The sequence below is a fragment of the Asterias rubens genome, chromosome 6, assembly GCF_902459465.1.
Source record: "Asterias rubens chromosome 6, eAstRub1.3, whole genome shotgun sequence".
Classification (NCBI taxonomy): Eukaryota; Metazoa; Echinodermata; class Asteroidea; order Forcipulatida; family Asteriidae; genus Asterias; species Asterias rubens.
The window spans coordinates 7,816,909-7,841,663 of NC_047067.1; the positions used below are offsets into that span (position 1 = coordinate 7,816,909).

The window sequence follows — 24,755 nt, forward strand, 5'->3', positions numbered from 1 at the left end:
TGCCTCAGGAACATCTAGAGGGACAGTGAATAAAAAAGACACATTCAATAAAACTTGCTTTGTGTCATTGAATAGCCTTGAATACTTCTTTTGGGTATTGAAAATAACCAATACAAATCCTTATTTGGAAATTGCCTTTTACAATCATCACTTGGATAATATTTACCATAAGGTGGCTTAGTTATTCTTGGCTCAGATGGTTCACTGAATGGACCTGTTCCAGCCTTGTTGACTGCAGCCACACGGAACTCATACTCCTTGCCTTCGATCAGATCTTTCACTGTCAGTGTTGTGTCAGAAACTGAGTCTCTTACAGCCTTTGTCCATCTTGTGGAAGAAGTCTCCTTCTTCTCTATAATGTAGCCAGTTATCGGACTGCCACCGTCGGATTTTGGAGGTGACCAAGAGATGGTTATCTTGGTGCGGTCAACAGCTGTGACTTCAGGCTTACTTGGTGCCTCTGGCACGTCTAATGAACAAAAATAAAAATAGTTTAACACAATTCAGCCAATGTTGAACACAAAGAATGGACAGAATATCAACAAAAACATAGATGTGAATCTTACCATATGGCGGCTTGGTGATCTTGGGCTCAGATGGTTCACTGAATGGACTTGTTCCAGCTTTGTTAACAGCAGCAACATGGAATACATACTCTTTGCCCTCAATCAAATCCTTCACAGTAAAAGAAGTCTCTGTAACTGAGTCTTTTACAGCTTGTGTCCACCTTGTGGAAGAAGTCTCTTTCTTTTCAATGATGTAGCCGGTAATTGGACTTCCACCATCAGACTTGGGAGGTGTCCAAGTTATAGTGATCTGTTTGCTATCAACAGCTGTGACTTCAGGCTTGCCAGGGGCTTCTGGTACATCTGAATTGAACACAAGTTTAACGATTTTAATACCAAACAATCTTCTCTATACAGAAAAGTATTCAAATACAAATGAATCAGGTGGAAATAGAACTTAAATTTATGAGAGATTTATTTACCATATGGTGGTTTTGTGATTCGTGGCTCAGATGGTTCACTGAATGGACCTGTTCCTGCCTTGTTAACAGCAGCTACACGGAACTCATACTCCTTGCCTTCAATCAGATCTCTCACAGTTAATGTAGTCTCAGTGACCAAGTCTCTAACAGCCTTTGTCCATCTTGTAGAAGATGTCTCCTTCTTCTCAATGATGTAGCCAGTGACTGGACTTCCACCGTCTGATTCAGGGGGTGACCATGAGATGGTAATCTGCTTGCGATCGACTGCTGTGACCTCAGGCTTGGAGGGTGCTTCTGGGACATCTAAGAGGGGAACAAACAGAAAAAATGAGACACACTCCCTGACGCATAAGCTTCAACAAAAAGATCCATAGTATAAAAATACTTTAAATTAATGAAATAAAAAGACCTTCTAACAAATATTTTTCAATAGGTTACCATAAGGAGGCTTGGTGATCCTTGGCTCAGATGGTTCACTGAATGGACCAGTCCCAGCCTTGTTGACTGCAGCCACACGGAACTCATACTCCTTGCCTTCGATCAGATCTTTCACTGTCAGTTCAGTCTCACTAACTGAGTCTCTAACAGCTTTTGTCCATCTTGTGGAAGAAGTTTCTTTCTTCTCAATGATGTAGCCAGTGACTGGACTACCACCATCAGATTTTGGAGGTGACCACGAGATGGTTATCTGGGTGCGCTCAACAGCTGTGACTTCAGGCTTGCTTGGTGCCTCTGGAACATCTAATGAACAAGAATAGATCGTTAAAGAAAGCGAGAAGTACAACAAAGTCAGCAAATGGTTTAGCACAAATGCTAAATGATAAACACTATGTATATTATGATTCTCACCAAATTGAGGCTTGGTGATCTTGGGCTCAGACGGTTCACTGAATGGACCTGTTCCTGCCTTGTTGATTGCAGCCACACGGAACACATACTCTTTACCCTCGATCAGATCCTTTACAACAAGAGAAGTCTCTGTAACCGAGTCTCTGTAAGCTTTTGCCCATTTCGTTGAGGTGGTCTCTTTCTTCTCAATGATGTAGCCAGTAACTGGACTGCCACCATCAGACTTAGGAGGTGACCAGGATAGAGTGATCTGTTTGCTATCAACAGCTGTGACATCAGGCTTACCGGGGGCTTCAGGTACATCTAGTCATTAAAGAACATAACTAGTTTTAACTTAACTTAATAAACCAAATCGTTGAAAGAATAAGGTTTGAAAATACAAACAAAAAGTGAGAAAGACGCCTTTAAAATGATAAACTTACCATATGGAGGTTTGGTGATTCTTGGCTCAGATGGTTCACTGAATGGACCCGTCCCAGCCTTGTTGACTGCAGCCACACGGAACTCATACTCCTTGCCTTCAATCAGGTCTTTCACGATCAATTCAGTCTCACTAACTGTGTCTCTTACAGCCTTAACCCATCTTGTTGAGGTTGTCTCTTTCTTTTCAATGATGTAGCCAGTGACTGGACTTCCACCATCAGACTCAGGAGGTGTCCATGAGATGGTAATTTGTTTGCTATCAACTGCCATAACTTCAGGCTTTCCAGGGGCTTCAGGAACATCTGAAAATATTTGTTGACAACAAGTTTAGTAACAAGAGCTTTGGAAAATGTGCAGTTCTTTCTTGTGTAAACGGTGTTCATCTTACCATATGGAGGCTTGGTGATCCTAGGCTCAGATGGTTCACTGAATGGACCCGTCCCAGCTTTGTTGATTGCAGCTACATGGAACTCATATTCCTTGCCTTCAATCAAGTCTCTCACTGTAAGTGTTGTGTCAGAAACTGAGTCTCTAACAACCTTTGTCCATCTTGTGGAAGAAGTTTCTTTCTTCTCAATGATATATCCAGTTATTGGACTTCCGCCGTCAAATTCTGGAGGTGTCCACGAAACAGTGATCTGTGTACTGTCTACTGATGTGACTTCCGGTTTACCCGGAGCTTCTGGTACATCTATTTACAAAAGGTAAAAGATCAAGCCATTACATACAAAGCTTCACATTTCTCAGAAAAAAAATACTTATGGGTAGTTGGTGCTTCATTCCAATGAGCCAATTTTAATAAAAAAAACTTTTAAAAGAATTTTTTTCAAATGGATTAAATTACCATAAGGAGGCTTGGCTTTAGTTGGTTCAGATGGCTTGCTGAATGGACCCGTTCCAGCTTTGTTCACAGCAGCAACATGGTATTCATACTCGTTGCTTTCAACAAGATCTTTCACAATCAGTGTCATCTCTGTAACGGGTTCCTTGGTCACCTTTATCCATCTGGTTGCAGTTTTCTCCTTGCGCTCGAGGATATAGCCTGTGATAGGACTACCACCATCAACAGAGGGTGTTGTCCATGTCACTGTCATGAGAGTGCTGTCAATGTCGCTGACTGTTGGGGCATCCGGAGGCCCAGGAACATCTGGAAAGGAAAATATTATTGTAATGCATGAAAATTCCAACTATAATTTTACACATTACCGTCTAAATTTCATCAAAAGGAAATATCAAGTTGTTTTCTCTGAGTGCTTACTAGAGTTGAAGATTGAAACAAAAACTTACCATATGGTCTCTTTGCTTTCGCAAGTTCAGATGGCTCACTAAATGGACCCGTCCCAGCCTTGTTGACTGCGGCCACATGGAACTCATACTCCTTGCCTTCAACCAGATCTCTCGCTATCAATGTTGTCTCAGAGATTGGCTGCTTAGTGACCTTTGTCCACCTAGTGGCAGTTTTCTCTTTGCGTTCCAGGATGTAGCCAGTAACTGGACTTCCGCCATCATCAGATGGCTCTGTCCAGGTGACAGTCATTTTACTGCTGTCAATGTCACTGACTGTAGGTTTCTCTGGGGCACCTGGGACGTCTGCAAAAAATAAAAATAAAATGGAAGTCATATTTTTTGTCAAGAACAGAACATGTTGAGTAACTTTGAGAATACAATACAATACAAATATGTACAAACATAAAATCAATAGGATAATTCAACTTTGATTTAACTCCTTTTCAAGTGAATTTAATGTCCCCTAATTTTGATTAACATTTTGAGAAACTCAATTCAATTTGAATGGTGTTTTTCCACAAATTGATTAAATGTTAATTTGTTTATTGTTAAATGTTTTGGATCAATTTAGTTTTAAAATGTTTGTATACAACTGTTTTGTTTAACCTTCACTTTGTGGCTAGTGGATCAATCAGAATACAAAACTTTCATGGATGTTCTACAATTTTTTTCTGAGAAATATTTTCAAATGAAATACTGCTCTGTCTCAGCAAGTTGTCACTCACATATCGGTTATAATTCTAGATTGAAATTAGCCCACGACATGCACAAAATCTACGACCGAAACAAAAAGTGCTTTTCTCTATTATTTTTGTTAGGAAAACAAGACCACTCATACTTGGTAGACTTACCATATGGAGGCTTGGTGATCCTTGGCTCAGATGGTTCACTGAATGGGCCTGTCCCAGCCTTGTTGACAGCAGCCACATGGAACTCATACTCATTGCCTTCAATCAGGTCTTTCACTTTCAGTGTTGTCTCTGATACAGGTTCCTTGTTTACTTTTGTCCATCTCGTGGAGGTCTTCTCCTTGCGTTCAAGAATGTAGCCAGTGACTGGACTGCCGCCATCAACACTTGGTGGTGACCAGGTGACCGTGATGCGAGTGCTGTCTATGTCGCTAGTGGAAGGTCTTTCCGGTGGTCCTGGAACATCTAAAAATAGAGGATTTAAATCATAAACAAGTAGAAGTTAATGACAGGGTTTCTGGAACATGGACAACATCTCCACTTACCAAATCTTACATGCTGAAGTTGATTCAGCTACCTAACTGAGGTATCCTTGGTTTTTACTTGCAAGAAATAACATACTTTGAGAAACTCAACTCACTTTTAGAACTTTTAGAGCTGAGAAGTTTCCCGAATTCTAAAAATCTACTCCGGGGAAGTAAAATACAAAGCAAGACAGTTCTCTATAGAACAAAATCTACCTAGCAAGTAGATACACACATGTTACCACAAACCAAATATATATTGATACCTCATCATGCAATGCCTCAAATCCCATATAAAAAAAAGAAAATAGCAAAGCCCTTCTAAATATATTATCCTCATGTCAACCTTTTGTACTATTCTTTTCTTCTTCAAAACTTTTCTTCTTCTTCATGTTTTCCAACCAACACGAGGCAGAAAAGACGTTGGCTATTGAAGAGTGTTTTAGGTTATGTTTTAATATCAACAATGTGATCTACTTAAAAAGGATATGAACTTGCGAGGTTACATGAAGGTTACTTACCAAATGGCAGTTTAGCAACGATTGTATCAGAGGGTTCACTGGGGTTACCCACTCCAGCTAGATTCTCTGCAGACACCCTGAACTGAAAGCTGTTTCCTTCAATCAGATCGGTGACTTTGAAAGTGAGCTCCGTCACCTAGAAAAAAGAAACAAAAGTAATGTTTATTAATTTTGGTTTAACCCATATACATGTACACCGATGTGTGTTGGCAATATATACTCAGTACTTTCCAGAGTTCTGTGAAAGAAAAAAATCACAAGCATATCACTCAGGTGGGACTCGAACCCATTACCTTTGCAATTCTAAAGCAGAGTCACACCAACTAGACCGCCAAGATTGCCCGGATGCAGTTAGAATCCTAGCAGCGCGATCAACATCTCAAAAAATGAGGTACAACCCAATATACTGTGTAAACCCAGAAGACATTTTGAAGAACTGCAATACGATATTGAAGATCTTAAGTTCGAAGTATAATCAAGAACAAAGATAAACTTCAAATCACTAGAAAAAATAAAAAGTATGATTTGATGGGAAAATAGTTATATAATAGATGTTAAATTTGCATCGTGGATAAAGAATATTAATTTTTGAAAAAACATAAAAATCAAGTACTTTTTTAAGAAGATTATTTTGGGGAGCAATTTGAAAGTTGTCTTTGTTTGCAGATGTAGTTATATTTAAAGAGCAAGTCCTCACTTTTTCTCGGTTGGCTCTGACCCAGCGACCACGGCTGACATCACATCTTTCAATGATGTATCCAGTCACAGGGGAGCCACCATCAGATTCAGGCGGGTTCCATGTAATAGAGATAGTTGTAGAATCCACATTCTCTGGTATGGGTTTACTGGGCGCCCCTGGTACATCTAAAACAAGAATAGAAAGGATTCCCTTCACTATTTGTACTGCAAAAATGGTCACCATGTTATTTATAAACAAAGGTTATAAGCAGTGAGCAGGACTAAAAAAGTGCTCAATCCATGAAAACCTAAAATGAATTGTTCAAGTGCAAGAAATCTAATTCACCTTCCATATAACTACTCAAATTTAGAACCTGGCATACGGTACTCTATTTACACATAAATTATTTTGCTCTATAAAAATCGAACCCTACTAGTATGTAGTGTCTTCCCAACATTAAAGGTAAAGAAAATGTGCCCAAATTTACAAGATTTTTTGATATAAACTTTGTAGTTAAAAGTTCTAAAGGCAAAGATTTCCAGATATTTCTTAAGAGTTTCAAAAGCAGATTCAGATCTAGCGAGTCTGCTTTCCCAAACTGCCCTCTCCAACTAAAAACAAAATATATAACAAACCAAAAGCAGTACTGTTTAAAAAAAAAAAAAAAAAAAAAAGAGCCGTTTGCAAAGTAATTGGATCGCTACCACCCTTTCAAAGAGTTCAGGATTTCCCTGAGTGTAGTTTAATAGAGGCTTTATATTTGATCCTTGGAAAAAAATAGGAAGATTTTATCAAGTACAAGGGCTGACCTACTTTTCAGGCGTTATTAATAAGGGAATAAAGGGGTAGCGACGAGTTCTTCAACAGCGTTTAAAGCCGGCAGGGTCGGCGGCCACGTGATAAAGGCCCGAGCCGAAGGCGAGAGCCTTTATCGCACGGCAACAACGCTGCAAGGTTTTAAATGGACGTTTAAGAACAAGTCACTACTCTCTTATTCCCATTCATAAATGCCCTTTTGTTAAAAATGTAAAAAAATACAGTTATAGACACTTTAACAATTGAAAAAAAAAATTCCAAAACTTTGTGAAAAATCTGTTTGATGCGCATGGGTTGTGTGTACGTGCACGCTTAGATTATGCGCTGTTACTATAGCTATGAATTGCGTTCTGCCTGAAAATCTTGCGCACCAGACACGCGGAAGCCAGCTTGTTATAAACAGCCCCAGTTGGTCATTATCAAAGGTTTAAACACCCCCACGTGACGCGCTCTCCAACAATAGGAGTAGAGATACTGTCTGGGGTATTTATGAATAACAGTTTTACTGATGTTTCTGAAGGGGAAAAAAATCAGAAAACAGACTTAAGTAGAAAGATATCATGCCTGATAACACAAGATCTCACCATATGGTGGCTTAGCCATGTGAGTGTCCGATGGCTCACTTGGTTTACTCAAACCCGCTTTATTCTCCGCACTAACTCGGAAAGTATACTCCTTTCCCTCAATCAAGTCAGTACAAGTGAAAGATGTATCAGTCAGCGGGCTCTTGTGAACTTTGACCCAGCGATCACGACCAACTTCCAATCTCTCCAGAACATAACCAGTGACCTTGCTACCTCCGTCAAACTCGGGAGGAGACCAGGTGATGGTCATTTGGGTTCTGTCGATATCGGAGACGTTGGGCTTGGCGGGAGGGTAGGGAACGTCTGTTAGAAATGGAAGTGTGAGTGAAGATGACAAGCAATGATAAAAGATGACAGGAATAATGAATGAATATAAACTGATATTTTTCAAAGTTGTTAAGGAAGTTAACATGAGAATGGATTCATTATTACAAGACAAAAGTCTCCAGTTGGAGAAAGAAGATTATTTATAACTAGAAATAAACAAGGAATGAAAGAATAACTCATAACGTCAGAGGAGATGAAGTGAAAATAAAGTAAAGATTCTGCAACTTAGAAATGAATGAATACTTGTTGGTGTCAGTTAAAGGCTGATAGAGGTCTTTTAAGAAAAAAATAATGTAAACTGAAATTTCATTAGATTCATGCTTTGTTATGAGTATGATTGGTATATGGTATGCTTTCATTGGCAACAATAATGTTTCAACAAGTTCAAATGAAATGCACTTTTATGAGAAAGGGGTAACAAAACAATTTAACCAAACAAAAATATAATCAAAACACAATCAACTAACTCAGGAAGCATGACAACAACTTCGAAAAGATAGAAGGAATAAATCCAGAAAGGGAACATAAAACAAATCTTACCAAATTGATGCTTGGCAACAACAGGAGCCCCCATCTCTCTCGGTTCACTCTGTCCGTGCTCATTCACTGCACTGACCCTGAAAAGATACTCATTCTTTTCCAGAAGCTTAGTGACGGTGAACTCCAGCTGATCAGACTTCGTCGTGCCCGCTTTAGACCACGTGTTTCGTTTCATATCCCTCTTTTCGATGATGTACTGAGTGATTGGGCTACCGCCGTCATCTTCTGGAGGTCCCCAGGAGAGAGAGATTGTCTCAGGTGTAATGGCGGTCACACTTAGGTTGGTCGGTGGCTGGGGCTTGTCTGTTTGGGGAAAAAATAAGAACAGATAATGAAAACACAGATCTGATTCGGGTCATTGCAGAACAAAACATTGTCTTTCATCAAACTTTTCTACATTACACTTCAAGTTGGAAGATTCAACTGGGAAATAACCTGAACTCTGGTTAGTAATAACAAAAATTCACGTCTTATAATAACCAAATTATATTTGCAGTTTTGAAATTTATATATATGGAGCAGGGTTCGTATAAGATTTTAGTCTTGATATATGGTAACTAATAAAAATTTTGGAATAAAAAGTGATATATTTTTCCATAACCGCAGTACTTAAAGTGAAATGATTCTCAAAATGCATTACACACCCCAAAGCTGATGTACTTCTTATCATGTAAGTTTTTATTGACATTTATTTTCAGGGTTTTTAACCAAACTTATACAGACCATTTAACTTAGGCTCCTGGGAAGAATAAGTTGCCACTTGTTATTAATATAATTAGTTACCACTGTAATCATATCGTCACACTGGATGCCACAATTACCAAATAATTAAAGTTAATTTCTTGTACTCACCAAGAACGATCACCTTGACGATAACTGTATCTGAACCAAAGTCATTGACTGCAATGATGGTATACTCGCCGAGGTCTGTCCTCTCTGACTTATCAATGGTTAGTTTGACCTTAGCCCTGATGTTGTTATCAGTTGTTATGGTAATGCGTTTGTCTGGCTTGAGCTCCGTGTCGTTTCTTGACCAGGTTGTGGATGCTATCGGTGACCCGATGACAAGGCCTTCTACAGTGATCTTGCTACCAGCTTTGACAGTGACTGTCAAATACTTGGTTTCGATCTCAATCTTTGGTGGAGCTAAATATTGATAAAAAATAAAACATTTCAAATATTTCTTTGCCTTGGTAAAGTACAACAGATTCGGCCTAAAATGGTAACCTTACTATTGCTAAATATGGCATATGTGGCTTTTATTGGAAGCACATTTCTTCTCTGTGACTCAACAAATCTGTCAGACAAAGTTCAACAAACCAGAGTCAGGTTGTTGAGGGAATACCATCATTGTGTTCTGAATCTTAACGATAATGAAAATTGCTCAAGACTCTGACATTTCACATTACAATAAACATGCACTCCTACTTAAAACTAAGTCACGAAAAAAAGTGTGAACAAAGAAGCCTGAACAAAAAATTTACAAGTGTAAACTCAATTTGGTTGGTACATAGACTTTCATACAGCTTCCAATCCCATTGAATGAAGTGATATCTTAAGATTTGTCATTATGTACCTTGTACAGTGAGATGAGATGTTGACTCCTCATTCTTAACTTTCACTGTGTACTCTGCATCATCATCAAACTGAACACTCTTGACGATCATTCGGTGCTTAGCGCCCTCCTTCTTAATCTCAAAGTGTTTGCTTGGCTTGATCTCTTTACCATTTCTCAGCCAGACTACGGTGACGTTATCCTTGTTGAGTTCACACTCAAAGGTTGCTGTGTCACCAGGACTAGAGTGGATCTCCTCCAGAGGCTGGACAAATTCCACCGGTTTTTCTGTGGAAAAACAAAGGTGTATTTTGTTTTCAAATCCAAAAATAACAATATATATTTGGTTTGCGGTAACACCATGTGTATATCTACTTGGCAGGTAGAGTTTGTTCTTTAGAAAAAATGTCTATATATTCTACTACCACGGAGTAGATTTTTCAGATTTGGGGGGATTTCTAATTGTCCTTTCTTTAACTACTACCTTGGTGGAAGGTAGAAAATCGGACGGGACTTTTACTTTAGCTTATAGGATCAACAAGTTATACATCATTTCATTTATTAATAATTTATTATTTTAAGCACTTCATTCTTGATAATCCTGTCTCATGCAAACAACGTTGGATGGCTTATGTTTATAATCAAGGTTTGCTTTTCATTTTTATTATAAATGTGTGAAATATTTCTCTTATGTACTTCCTTTTTTCTCAAAATTGATGAGAACATTATTTTAAACTTCTTATAGCTTCTTGTTTAGTGCGCTTAATCAAGCTTTCCATTATGTAAGGCCCTTATGAACATTGATTTTTATAAAGGAGTTACTTTGTTAAAACAAACTAAGAATTTTGGGCACAAGGAGAACCAGTATGTAAGTGCAGTGGTTTTATTACCATCTACAGTCAGAGATGCAGTGCTCTGTCTCCGACCAACAACACAGGTGTATGCTGCAGCATCATCCAGCCCAATATCTTTGACAATTAGCGAGTGCTTGCGACCCTGGCGTTTGACTTCAAACTTGGTGTCATCTTCTTCATCAATCTTCAAGCCGTTCTTAAGCCAAAAAACGTCAGGTGTGTCCTTGTCGAGCTCGCAGGCAAAGACTGCCTCTTGGTTCTCAGTGACCTTGACATTTTGCATGGAGACGGTGATTTCTGGCTCAGCTTCTGATTCATTGAAAAGTGGTTGAAAGAAAAATCCAGTCTTGCTTATTAAGGAATTCACCCATGTTAAGAATGATCTTTTGCAATATTTGCTTAAGTCAATTAAAGTCATCCACAACTTGCTTGTCCATCTGGGTTTTTTTTTACTGAAATCAAAATTTCACCTATAAAAAAGTCAATTGAAGTTTTTCTCTTACTATTTGATTTTGTAACAATGATGTTGGAATATTGAATGCCTGTACTACGCAACACACAGTGCTGCCAACGTTTTCATTTTGAAATCAGGGAGATTTTGTACAACAATCAGGAAAATATTTAGAATTACATACAACATCATAGGGAAACAATTTCCATAATCAGGATGATTTTTTTAACTGGAACCTGGAAAGATTTTGTTTTTTTCAGGGATTTTTCTGCAGAATGAGGGAGAGTTGGCATCTCTGTACACACTCATCAATATATATATACACTCACCATCAACAAGGAGGTCAGCAGATGTTCTTCGATCTCCAACCATGCAAGAATACGTAGCCCCATCCGGAACATCAGCATTTGTGACAGAGAGACGACGCTCCAGCCCTCGCTTGACGATCAGGAACTTGTCGCTTTCTTCAATGGGCTGGCCGTCACGCATCCAGGTCACTTCGGCATTCTCGTCCGAGATTTCACAAACGAATTCGGCAGTTTGTTTTTCTGCCACTTTGAGTGGTTTTAATTCAGTAAGGAACTCAACTGGTAGCGCTGTAGGAAAACACAACAAAAAATCTAATTTCAATTCATTATTAAAATTTGAAAAACTACTTTGACTTTAATCAATGAGAGGCAACATACACTTTCTGCCATTTAAAGCAAATTTCAAGCAAATTTTTTATGGAAAATAAAAATTGAATTGAGTTAAAGAATTTATAAATGTTAAATCTGCCTTACAAAAATGTCATACTTTTAGTAGAGTTGACACCAAACGTTATACCACAATTTTGCCTAAACTCGTTTTAAGGAAGTCAGTATGTACACAACTTTTGCAAATGCCTTTTCCATTCACATCCTATAGCTTCAAAAAATAATGGACACCACTTACGCTCGACAAAGAGTCCAGCCGTAGATTTGTTGTCGCCAATCACACACGTATACTCTCCCTCTTCATCCAACTTGACATCCTCAATCACTAAAGAGCGAATCTTGCCCTCGGAGGTCGTCTTGTATCTCGGACTATCTGGGAGATCCTTACCATCTTTCAGCCACTTGACGACACCCTTGTCGTGTGAGATTTCACACGTCAGTGTGACTGTCTCTTTTTGTGTGGCTTCTGTTTCTGTCAATGGTTTGGTAAATTTGGTGGCTGCAAAAGACAATTTGAAGTTGGAAGGAAAATTAACTAAGGATAAAGATCTACAAACCAATGTAGATACAAAAATGTAGGCATATATATATATTTTTAAATGTATCTCTGCCTCTCTCTTTTCACTTTATTCTACTTGACTCTTTTCTTACAAGTATACATGTCTGGTCATTATATAACCTTTTACAAAAGAAATTTTGTAGAGTTCATTAATCTGTAAAATGTTTCAACAATTTCAAATTTGAAAGCAAGTGAGCTTTGAGCAGGCAAATTTTACTTTCCACGGTAAATGAAGAAGCAGAATTTGGAAATTCAATATGAGGAAGAATATGCATGTTTTTTTTATGAGTCACTTAAGGATAGAATTTTTTCATGACGCAACTTTCACCTTCCACGCCCCCCAAAAAAATTTAAAAAATCATCAAGAAACTGAAAAGATAGAGTTAACTGAACCAACCTTCAACATTCAGTGTGGCCACGGACTCTGAGTCGCCGACCACACAGCTGAAGTTCCCTTCATCGTCGGGTGAGATATCATGGAGGACGAGCACTCGTTTCTTCCCATCCTCTTTGATCTCATACTTTGGACCGACTTCGATCTTCTCACCATCCTTGAGCCAGGTCACTACGGCCTTCTCGTTGGAGACTGTGAACTCCAAGGTGGTGGTGTCATCGAATTCGGTTGCTGTGGTGTCTTTAAGGGGAGCAGTGATGGCAAAAGCTGAATGAAGAATGAATAAACATGTTTAATAAAGTTTCGCAACTAAAATATTAAAAAAAGTTAATACCCATACAAATACAATTAAAAATCTTGAAGTTCAACCTTTTTTACAATCTTTAAGAAGCAGAACATATTTTTAAGCTGAATGAAGAGAGATTAAACATTGATATAGATTCTCAAGTTAAACTTTTTGTGTTAATGCTCATCAAACAAACAAAAAGACAAAGCTTAAAGTTCAATATTTTATTACAATCTTTAAGGTTGAAATTTAGGCGGATCATCTATTGTTTCATTCATCCTGCAGGTTGTTAATACTAGACATGGTACTTAAGGAGCTTTAGGCTTTTATAAAGTGTTAACAGTTTACCTTTGTTTGATACCCCTGGAATAAAAATTTTGACCAAATACTGCCACATTTAGCTATGCAATGACAAATAAACCTAAAGTAATAGGTTCAAACGTCCCTTCATAGTAAATTTTCTTTGTTCAGCCCAAAAGTTCTTGAAAAAGTTTATTGTTAAAAATTAGTCTTTAATTGGTAGAGCTTTGGTCCAATCTCAAATGGGAAAACTTCCCAGATAGTCATTACCTTCTACTTGAAGTGTTGCGGAAGATCGCCTCTCTCCAACAACCACTGTGTAGTCTGCCTGGTCCTCCACTTTCAAATCATGAACAACCAGTGACAATCTCCTCCCTTCAGTCTTCACTTCCAGCCTGTCGCTCGTTGTGATCTCCTCTCCATCTTTGAACCAGGTGACCTCGAGGTCATCCGGTAGGTCTTCGGTCAGCTCACAGGTAAACTCTACATCTTCAGCCTCTTCCACTTTCTTGCTCTGTAGATCAGTCAGGATATCTGGCATTTCTGAATGGGAAAAATTATCAAAGGAATTCAGTATGGTGTTAATAACCTTAAGCCCGGTTCATACTTCCTGCGAATGCGAATGCCAAGCGAACTTTGATGTCACAAATTCACAACGAATTATTCTCAACAGCTGAGTCGTAATCAACCCCTGGGAAACATTCTCTTTAAAAAACGGCCATGTGACGTCAAAATTCGCTTCGCATTCGCAGGAAGTATGAAACGGGCTTTACAGTGCATGAAAACATATCTTGGGCTACTTGAGGGGTTGATTTCCAAAAAGTTACTCTGTTGCTTGCTGAGTTTCATTAGAACGTAAACAAACGAATGTACACAGAGTGTACAGGTGTTTCAACAGAGCAAGACGTCCTTGCTTCACATTCGTGTATTACTTACAACTAGTGTGGATGACAATAAAAAAACAGAGTCTAAAAAATGGGACAAAACTGTGTTTATACAGGAGGGTTGACAAACATTTTTTTGTATGAGAAAAGTAGAGACCAGAATAAACCAGGATAGTAAAAAGATACCCAGTGTATTAAGAAGCTACTCTGTGGAAAGAAAATAATGAAGCAATGTTGATATTCAAGAATGCACTCGTCGGCATACTGAGACAATCTCAAGCCAGATGACAGACCCCTCAATACCTGAAGTTACTGTGAGTATTGTGGCGGTTAATTTCTCTCCGACAGCACACTTGTATTCCCCTGCGTCTTCCGCTGTGATGTCAGTGATGATCAAGGAGTGTCTCCTCTGTGCTTTCTTCATCTTGTACTTCTCATCATCAACGACAATCTCTTCGTCTCCGCAGAACCACTTCACCTTGGCCTCATCGCTGGAGACGGTGCAAATGAGCTCTGCGGTCTCACTGGGTGAAACTTTCACTGGGGCCAACTCCTCCACAAATTCAAACTCCTCTGTTGAGTATCAACGGACACTTTGGTATTGATAAAACTGCTTGGCAAAAGCATTTTAATGACGAGTGGTGCTTGGGTGGGTGGAACTGGGTGAAGTAGATGCCAAACAGTAGAGAGTGACGGGCAAAGCTGGGTGCATCATCATGCCGAACAGTAAATCAATGGTAGTACATGTAGGTATTGGGTAAGCAAGGAAAATCATGATGTCAGACAGCAGTTGGTGCGAAGAAAAGCCGAGCACATCATTATTTCAAACAGAAGTAGGTGCTAGCTGAAGCCGAGTACATCATTAGGCAAAGCGTGGTTGGTGATGGATAAATCTTGTTACATCATAATGCCAAATTGGTGCTGGGTGGAGCAGGGTTCATCATTATGCCAAGCAGTGTCAGTTCAAGGCGGTTCTGGGTACAGTGCCTGAATCACATGCGGTGCCATTTCGCTCATCACTGCAGTGCTTAGTTGAATATTAAGCTGCTGACAGGACTGCCACATCAAACAGTTTCACAGCAAAAAGCAAATTTTAATATTAAAGTGCTTAACATACATTGTGCTGTTTTATTAATTCTAGAAGTTTAAAACATTAGAAATGGTTATGCCTGCTTTCCTTCCAAAACTACCCATTTTCTACTTGGACTTGCCTTGCAGCATTTTTTTTCCCCCTACAGACTGGGCAGCTAATGCACTCAATTATTTCTTAAAATGTGAACTGAGGAAATCACTCAATGTGAATCTATATTGTGCAGTGAGTGTGCAAGTGTGAAAAACGTGTGTGAACAGGTGACGTAACTGCCTGGTTCAAGTGATAGTGCCGTTTGTTTTAAGTGCATTACACGTTAACAAATGTTTACCTCAAATCTAATTTGTTAATGTTTTGTATTTAAAAGCCTGGTTGGTCATGATGCATGTATTCTTGAGTTAGACACTTGTCCATGATTACCCTTCTTATTTGGCACTCTTAAAGACACTGGACACTATTGGTAATTGTCAAAGACCAGTCTTCTCACTGGGTGTTTCTCAACATATGCATAAACTAACAAACCTGTGAACATTTAAGCACAATTGGTCGTCTAAGTTGCGAGATAATAATGAAAGAAAAAACACCCTTGTCGCACAAAGTTGTGTGCTTTTAGATGGTTGATTTCGAGACGTCAACTTCTAAAATTTCAGAGGGAGCCGTTTCTCACAATGCTGTCCACTGCTTTTAATACTGATTATACTTTTGTGAATTAAACTCCCTTTTTGCTGGTACACATACAATCAGTAGAGTGTAAAGAAAGTTCTAGGAAAGTTTTAAGTATGATGACCGAGGATGACAATGTTGCATCAATTTTGTTACTGGGACATGTGCTGTATAAGATTATATTTAAAATTATAATTGTTGTTGTTATTGTTTTTATTTAGGAAGCTTGTTCACTCAGCGAATTTCACACACTGCAAACTGAGAAAACAACATAAATAGAAGCGGGTCAACAATTTAAAAAAACTGTTCACCTCACCATACAATTTACAATATCGTTTTTAAATCTTAATGATGTATTTCTTGCATGTAAAATATTAATAGATTGTCAAGTTTTCTCCTTAATTGATATACGATTAGGAGGTAAAAATAATCAGATTCTATTCACATTGGTTGATTGTAACAAAATAGGAATCATTTTTAAAACAGCAATGTTTTAAAGTTTCTTTTTAATTATCATTTATGTTGAATAAATTGTCCACATGGTGCTGACTCAATGTTGAGCTGATACACAAACCGATTTTTCTCAAATAAAAGGAATTTCATTGTCTTTTTAGTGGAATAGATCATTGATTGATGCATCTGTGAGCAAGTAATCTCAGCAAATGACACAAGGAGTTGACTGTACCTTTGGGTGGTTCAGAGGTGCGACTCAAGACAGTCTGCTCAGTAGGTTGAGCTGTGAACATTGGAGATTCAATCTTCATGGCTTCCAACTCCTCAACTTCTTCATGCTCCAATTCCTGCAAATAAAAGCAAATTTTTACCAATGGCTTCTGGCTGGCACCCCATAACAAAGATATTGACGAAATAGGGAGACCGCCACATAATTGCTAGATAGCTCAGTTGGTAGAGCGCCAGCATGTTAATCAAGAAGTCCCACGTTCAAGGCTATAGTAAACAATTCTTTGTTCAACCACAAAATTGTTTAAAATTTGACCAGTCAGGTTCCCTTAAGGCTGTTAGTCCTACACAAGTAAGGTAGAGTTAGAGATAAGACTAGTCTTAACTCTTTAAGACTAGTCTTAAATCCCCCCAACCCCCCGAGCTCCTTATATGCAAGAAATTACGGCACATTAATTGAGAAAAACTCACTAAGAACTCTGGCTCCTCCTCTATCTCCATCTGCTTTTGCATCATCTTCAAGTGTTTGAGGATGGCACGGAAATCATAGACACCAGCTTCGCGCAAGATTTTCTCATAATCTTTGGGTTCCGCACCTTGAAGAAGTGCCATAACATCGATTTCTTCAGCCTCTCTTAATATTTGGGATGGTCGTCTGAGAGAGAGAAAAAACAAAAACAATCAAAGTTGCTTTTAGGAAAATTTGTTTGTCTTTTAGGATGGTCATCTGAAAAAAGTGAAACATACCTGTACACAAAAATGGCTCGTAGGAAATTTACTTGGCTTTCATAATTTAGGAAGTACAAACCATTCCTTTTAAGGTATACAGCTATAATTGAGGATGGATACCCAACAACAAAAATTAATAATTAATATTCTTATAGAAAAACATTTTTGCAATCAGGACCTTGTACTTTCAATGAAAACAACAACCCAAGGTTACTGTAAAAGAGTGGAGGCTTTTCCTGTCATTGGAAATCAAACAAAAAAATTAACAGCAAAAAGAATTGTTATTAATTGAACAAACTTGATTTGTTGAATTCACACCTTTTGTTAAATTATTTTTAAACACCTCAACAATTTTTTTTTTTTTTTTAAAGCATTGCACAGTCTAACCTTTTCAGTGGCACACTAAATGGAACCTCATCCGCTGGTCTTTCCTGAACCATAAGCGAGACGCCGTATTTATTCTTGCCGGTATCGCTGGTAAGCTGGACGTGGTACTTGCCCGAATCCTTGCTGCCGACATTGTGAATGGTAAAGGTGTGCTCGTCCGTCTCTTTGTCGTAATCAATGGTGAACTCATCACTTGATGTGACCTCACGCCATCCCTTGAACCACTGTATTGTTGGGTAGGGGGTGCCGGTTGCCTTGAAGCGGAATGTGGCTGTTTCGCCTGTAATCAGGATTGGTGTGGAACAGGATTTGGTTAGAAAAAGCTTCTGACAGTGCAAATTTTGTCTTAATTCTGGCTCCAAGCTGGCGTTCATTTTTATGCAACTTAATAATCATATAATTGTGGCTTCTATATAGCGAACATGTCAGTCACTCAGTGCCGCTCCTGGCGCTGTTACATACAGTATTTCCTGCAAGATGTGGGACTACATCTGTATTATGAGACTTAATTCTGATTTAACCCCAAATGACATCATTTGAAGTTATTTCTGAAGACAGAAACCAATAAATCTGATTATACATGTACACAATGTAGCTTGATAAGATGAATATTTTTAACAACACAAAATCTCATAGAAAAAACTAGCTAAATGACATCCACAATGTTATTAGAAGAAATAATAAAAGGCGATTTACAGAATGCATGCATAAAATTTAGTTTACATCAAGAGCATGACAACTGACTGTAACAAAAAACAAACAAACATTCTGTGATGTCACTATGCGGGAAAAGGGTGTTGCATAGTTTTTGTACCTTCTCTTGAAAACAGGATATCATTTTCAGAGGATCAACATCATAATTGCCGAGTGTTTTGCATTCAATGAGGAAAATGTTGTTAAACTTTAAAAAGTTCTGTTTTTATTGAGTTGGGATGATAGCCGTCATATTTATTTTAATTTTACCTTCCGTTACATCCAGAGCCTTTGGCACCTGTACAAAGATGGGTGGGTTTGGCTTGGGCTTCTCCTCCACCACTAGTGGAATCAATCCCTTTGCCTCTTCCACCTTCACCGTGTAGTCTCCAGCATCCTGAGGCTTCACATCATTGATAGTCAGAAGGGCGCTGAAACCCTTGCGTACGATCTTGTATTTCTTGCTAGACTTCAGTTCCTTGCCATTGTGGAACCAGACCACCTTCTTGCGAGAGACATCTTTGTTGAATTTGACCTCTAGGGTGCTGGTCTCGGATTCCTTGATGGTGGACTCCTCTGGGATTTCCACGATGTGAACAGTTTCTATAAAATTAAAAATTAATTGTTTGAATATACAACATTTAAAGGCAAGGTACACGTTTGGTAATATTTGTCAAAGACCAGTCTTCTCACTTGGTGTATCTAAACATACGCATAAAATAACAAACCTGTGAAAATTTGGGCTCAATTGGTCATCGAAGTTGCGAAAAAAATGATGAGAGAAAAACACCCTTGTTGGACGAATTTGTGTGCTTTCAGATAGGAATAAAAGACTTCTGGCTAGAAGTCTTTTATTATTTTAGTGAGAAATTACCTCTTTCTCAAAAACCATGTTACTTCAGAGGGAGTCGTTTCCCACAATGTTTCATACTATCAACAGCTATCCGATGCTCGTTACCAAGTCAGTTTTTAAGTTAATATTTGTTTTGAGTAATAACCAAATGTGTACCTTCCCTTTAAGCAATCAATGGAAAGTTATGTAATAGATGTTAAATTTGGAAAGTTGTTGATTCTTTAAATTTGCTAGGATATGTTAGGAAAAAAACTTGCACTTAAAGGCAGTGGACACTATTGGTAATTGTCAAAGACTAGTCTTCACAGCTGGTGTATCTCAACATATACATAAAGTAACAAACCTGTGAAAATTTGAGCTCAATCGGTCATCAAACTTGCGAGATATGAATGAAAAAAAAAACACCCTTGTCACACGAAGGTGTGTGCGTTTGGATGGTTGATTTCGAGACCTCAAGTTCTAAATCTGAGGTCTTGAAATCAAATTCGTGGAAAATTACTTCTTTCTCGGAAACTATGGCACTTCAGAGAGTGCCGTTTCTCACAATGTCTTATACCATCAACCTCTCCCTATTACTTGTCACTAAGAAAGGTTTTATGCTAATGATTATTTTGAGTAATTACCAATAGTGTCCACTGCCTTAAAGTTTTGACACAAATACTTTTGTCCATTATTTTCTTATTACAAGGTATAAATAAATTTCAAACACAAGTTTGCCAACATTCAAAAACAATTGTCACATTTTGAATGATTGCATGTTTTATCTGATAGAGAAAAACTATGAGAAAATAGAATTAGCTGTTGCAAAACGTCAGGTCATTAACTATTTTTTTGCAGAGACAAATTATATGCATGATTTTGTAGTTTTGCAAATTTGCTAACATTCAAAAACAATTGTCAAATTTTGAATGAGTAGTCAGCTACCCTGAATCCGACAAAGAGAAATTTTAAGCACGAATCTGTAATGCTATTTTGATTCAGACTTACCTTTCACGAAGAGTTTCGTTGATGCCTTGTCATCTGGAAGCAAACACTCGTACTTTGCTTTGTCTTCAAGGCCAGTGTCTTTGATCAGCAACGAGCGACGTCGGCCATCTTTCTTGAAGACAAACTTATCGCCTTCTTCAATCTCCTTGCCATCTCTTAGCCATTTGACATCAGTGACATCATCAGAGACCTCATATAGGATGAGGGCTTCCTCGTTTTCAATGGACTCTACAAATCCTCCCGGTTTCACAACAAACTTGGCTGGCCCTGGAGTAAGGAAAGAAATATGCAACTAAGATATTCATGCTCAACAAGTGCATACCACCAGTTATTTTCCAACAAGTCAGTACTTTTAAGTAAGCTGGACTTTGTTGCTGGTGCTGGATGCTTACTCTAGCTGTATACTGTCTAACGACACACTGGCTAATATCTTCTAGTGAAATTTCAGCCATTTTGGGAGTCAAGTTCTTTCAGATTGAAAGAACGGGCCAGGATAATTGCATGTCAGAAAACTGCATGCTGTAAAATGGTCAATATGACAACTTAACTGCTGAAAAGAGTTCAAAAGCGGGTGAACACACTGAATCCTATGTGATCCTTTTCATTTATAATACATGTACATGTACCGCTCATTTTACAATTTTCTTTTGAAAACTAATGGGAATTTTGTTGCAAAAAGATTGATAGATATAAAGATTGTTGTTTAAATACCTTCTACAACTGGTGCAGCTTCCTCCTTGGGCTTGGTGACAGGAACTATCTTCTCTGGAGTAACTTCTGTAAATTCAGGTTTAACCTCTTCAACAGGCTGATGCAAGAAAATACAAATAAAATATTAATTATTTCAATGTTTTTAAAACTGGTTTCAATTTACATGACGACAATGCATTTTTTTTTTGCAGAGTGCTGACAAGGAACTTGTTTTAGAATGAGGCAAATGGAAACTCTGACAGATGTGCCCCCTAATAAATTGTTGCACATTTGGTGCCAGTCTGCTCCTAACATTTTATCCTAGTCTCTGTGGTGAATATTTCTGGAGATCTGAAACAAATCTACTCCAGTGTCTCTAAAAAATGTCTTTGTTTTGAAAAGATTTTGTGGTGAAGTACCCTAACCCTTCGTGCATTTATTCCAGTGATAAATTGATCATATGGACAGATAAATAAATTAATCGTTTTTTTTTTGGAAATGGCCATTCTAGAGAAGTGTCTTAACAACTAGACCACCAAGATTGCCCGATAGCTAGAGGCAGGTAGCTCTATTAAAGAAAAAGAATGATATCTTACCATTGGTTTGGCTTTTTCTTCCGGCATCTTCTCCACCTTCACCTCTGCCTTCTCAGGAGCCTTCTCAGGAGTTGGGGCTTCCTCTTTAGGTTTTGGGGATACAACCAGACTCACATCTGCCTTATCCTCACCCATGGGGCTCTTCAGCTTGCAAGTGTACTTGCCAGCATCGTTGGGTTTGACATCCTTGATAGTTAGGACACTCTCCTCTGTGCTTTCATCAAAGCTGACTGAGATCTTAGCTCCGGGTGTGATCTGCTTCCAGCCCTTGCTCCAGGAGACATCGGGCTTGGGGAAACCTTCGACCTTGCATCGGAAGACAGCATCTGTACCTGTGTAACAGATATAAAGCAAAATAATTAGCATCAATAAGAAGTGCAGGGTGAAAGCACAATATATATATGAAATATACAAAGTAGTTGGTACGGGTATTTCAAACAGTGAATTGATTTTGATCTTCATTTATTTACAACTCTCATGAAATTCATTATTAAAAAAACCCAACGCTTCTTGGAAATTGAACTCATTGCCACAGTTAAATAAGTTAAAAACAAAAAGAAATTGAATGTTCATACTAGCTTACCTTCAGGAGTACTGGGCACTGTTGGTTTCTCTTCAAATCTTGGAGCTTTCTTTACTTCTGTAAAAGGGCATTTCAAATGTTTATGACAATATGTACAAAAGTATTACATCTGCGAATATTCCAAAAAGAAGCACCTTTTATCACAGGAGGAAGGAAAATGTTAATTGATGATTTTCAAAATAGCAAGGCTTTACAAAATAGCAAGGGCAGCAGCAGACCATAAAATACAAAGTCATGGAAGAGTAATTGATTTTACTTATTTGTCTCTCCAATTCACAAATAAAGGAATGCCTGGGTGGGGTACTGAACATTTTGCATTACAATTGGTATTGTCTCTATGAAGTAAGTAATCAAATAAGTTTGCAGAATCTAAAGTCAATTGGTTCCAATGATTTTAAAGCAAACCTTGAACGGAGATTTTGGCTGTGCAGAAGTCTTCTCCAGTTGGGTTGATGACGACACACTTGTACTCCCCAGCATCCCGTGGTTTGGGTTTAGGCAAGGACAGGACGGCTGTGTCCGCTTCAAATGTCTGAATGACGTCACTTGAAGGCCTCAAGAGTTTCTCATCCCTAAGTTTTTAGAGTGAAAACAAGGATGTTGTAAACTTGAGTGCTTTTATACTAAGTAAATACAGGTAAATGACATCACTTTTGGTGAGGGTGCTGGTTTGGTTGTCATCGGCCATGCCATAATCTCAAGTATAATCTTGCAAAAGCACTTAAAAGGTGTTACTAAATAGTATATCTAATACGTCATTTTGTTAACTGTATATCTTTACCAAAAATCCATTAATTTTCTCATAACCTTCCACATAAATAATGGAAATTGCTATTTTTTTAAAGACACTTTTGACTTGATGTTTCAAGAACTACAAGATATTCTCTTCAGATCCTATTATGAAGAAGAACATAAGAATAATCTCAAGTATAATCTTGCAAAAGCACTTAAAAGGTGTTACTAAATAGTATTTCTAATACGTCATTTTGTGATCTGTTGTTAACTGTATATCTTTACCAAAAATCCATTAATTTTCTCATAACCTTCCACATAAATAATGGAAATTGCTATTTTTTTTAAGACACTTTTGACTTGATGTTTCAAGAACTACAAGATATTCTCTTCAGATCCTATTATGAAGAAGAACATAAGAATAATCTCAAGTATAATCTTGCAAAAGCACTTAAAAGGTGTTACTAAATAGTATTTCTAATACGTCATTTTGTGATCTGTTGTTAACTGTATATCTTTACCAAAAATCCATTAATTTTCTCATAACCTTCCACATAAATAATGGAAATTGCTATTTTTTTTAAGACACTTTTGACTTGATGTTTCAAGAACTACAAGATATTCTCTTCAGATCCTATTATGAAGAAGAACATAAGAAACTTAAGAAATTTGCGGTAACACCATAAAGTTAGATCTCTTTTGAGTGATTGGCAGTTCTGAGAAGAACCGATAGACTCAGTGTTTCACCAATTTGTCTTGCTATGCTTTCTTGTGAAACTGTGAAGAAAACAAAAACACTTACCTGAACCATTGTACATCTGGCTTTGGTTGACCAGTCACGGTACATGTGAGTTTCAAGGGAGATCCTTCCTTGACATTCTGCATTATGAAAACAATTAAGAAAAAATAAAAAAAATAATTTGATTTTATAAATGAGAGAACAAAATTATAGTTCTCCAAAAATACAGCCGTCTCTTTTTAAGTCAGTGATCTGAATCCTTCCTTTATGAGTCACTGACTAATACTGTGGCTTTTAAACTGCAGTGAAAGCAAATTAATTTGGTGTCATCATACCTTGTCCTTGAGTTTGTGGGTGATGACTGGTGCGACAGGGAGTTCTTCAGCCTTCTCCTCTTTCTCCACAACAGTCTTGACAGCTTCAAGCTTCTCAGTAATGACTTCAGGAATCTCTTCAGTGTCTTCCAGATTCTCAGGAACAACTTCCTTCTCAGCCATTCCTCGGACTTTCTCTGGCTTCTTCTTTGAGACATCCAAGACCTCCTCGAGTTTTGGAATTGCTTCCACTGGAGTAACCTCTTGGGTTGTAAGTACGTCGGCTTCATCTCCTGGGTGAGGGACAATCTTTGTGACAGCCGTCTCCAACTGCTCCTCTTCAAGAGTTTCCAACATCTCTGGAGCTGACTGGATAACATACTCAATCTCCTCTTCTTCAACAGCTTCATCTCTTGGCTTCCTGAACTTAGCTTGTACTTCAACCTCCTCTTCTGATCGAGGTTTGAACTTGGCTGTAACGGCTGTGTCAACTTCTTCTTCAGTCACTCCTTTTACTGATACACGTGCTTTCAACGATTTAGTTACTTCTTCTTCAGAGCTCACAGTGAAAGCAGGCTTCTTCTCAGATACCTCCTCCTCTGGGACAAACTCAGGGGTGACTTCTTCAGGTTTGACTTCCTCAACAGAGATAACTTCTGGAGTGGTTTCTTCCGGTTGTAAGATTTCTGGGCGCACCTCTTCCAACTCCTCAGCTGGTGCTTCTTCCTCAGGCATTTCTATCGGCCTCTCTGTCACTTTAAGACTCACTGAAGAACTTTGCTCTCCAAGAGGGTTCTTGATGTAGCAGGTATA

At 38.2% G+C, this 24,755-nt stretch overlaps 1 protein-coding gene across 1 annotated transcript; it reads right to left on the reverse strand.

Moving 5' to 3' along the window:
- Positions 1 to 4: 4 nt before the first annotated feature.
- On the reverse strand, positions 5 to 24,754 carry LOC117291324 (titin-like). Its single transcript, XM_033772966.1, has 34 exons — positions 23,964 to 24,754; positions 23,692 to 23,768; positions 22,563 to 22,729; positions 22,158 to 22,214; positions 21,575 to 21,906; positions 21,000 to 21,096; positions 20,289 to 20,555; positions 18,719 to 19,051; positions 17,756 to 18,035; positions 17,111 to 17,294; positions 16,644 to 16,758; positions 14,509 to 14,778; positions 13,592 to 13,864; positions 12,739 to 13,002; positions 12,021 to 12,281; positions 11,417 to 11,683; positions 10,673 to 10,945; positions 9,804 to 10,070; positions 9,080 to 9,373; positions 8,228 to 8,530; positions 7,361 to 7,663; positions 5,979 to 6,145; positions 5,282 to 5,417; positions 4,399 to 4,701; positions 3,548 to 3,850; positions 3,105 to 3,407; positions 2,649 to 2,951; positions 2,260 to 2,562; positions 1,838 to 2,140; positions 1,427 to 1,729; positions 989 to 1,291; positions 567 to 869; positions 136 to 469; positions 5 to 14 (listed from the first exon to the last, which is right to left on the reverse strand). The coding sequence occupies exons 1-34, from the start codon at positions 24,675 to 24,677 to the stop codon at positions 5 to 7; spliced, it is 8,772 nt and encodes a 2,923-aa protein (XP_033628857.1). The 5' UTR covers positions 24,678 to 24,754.
- Between the last annotated feature and the right edge of the window lies 1 nt (position 24,755).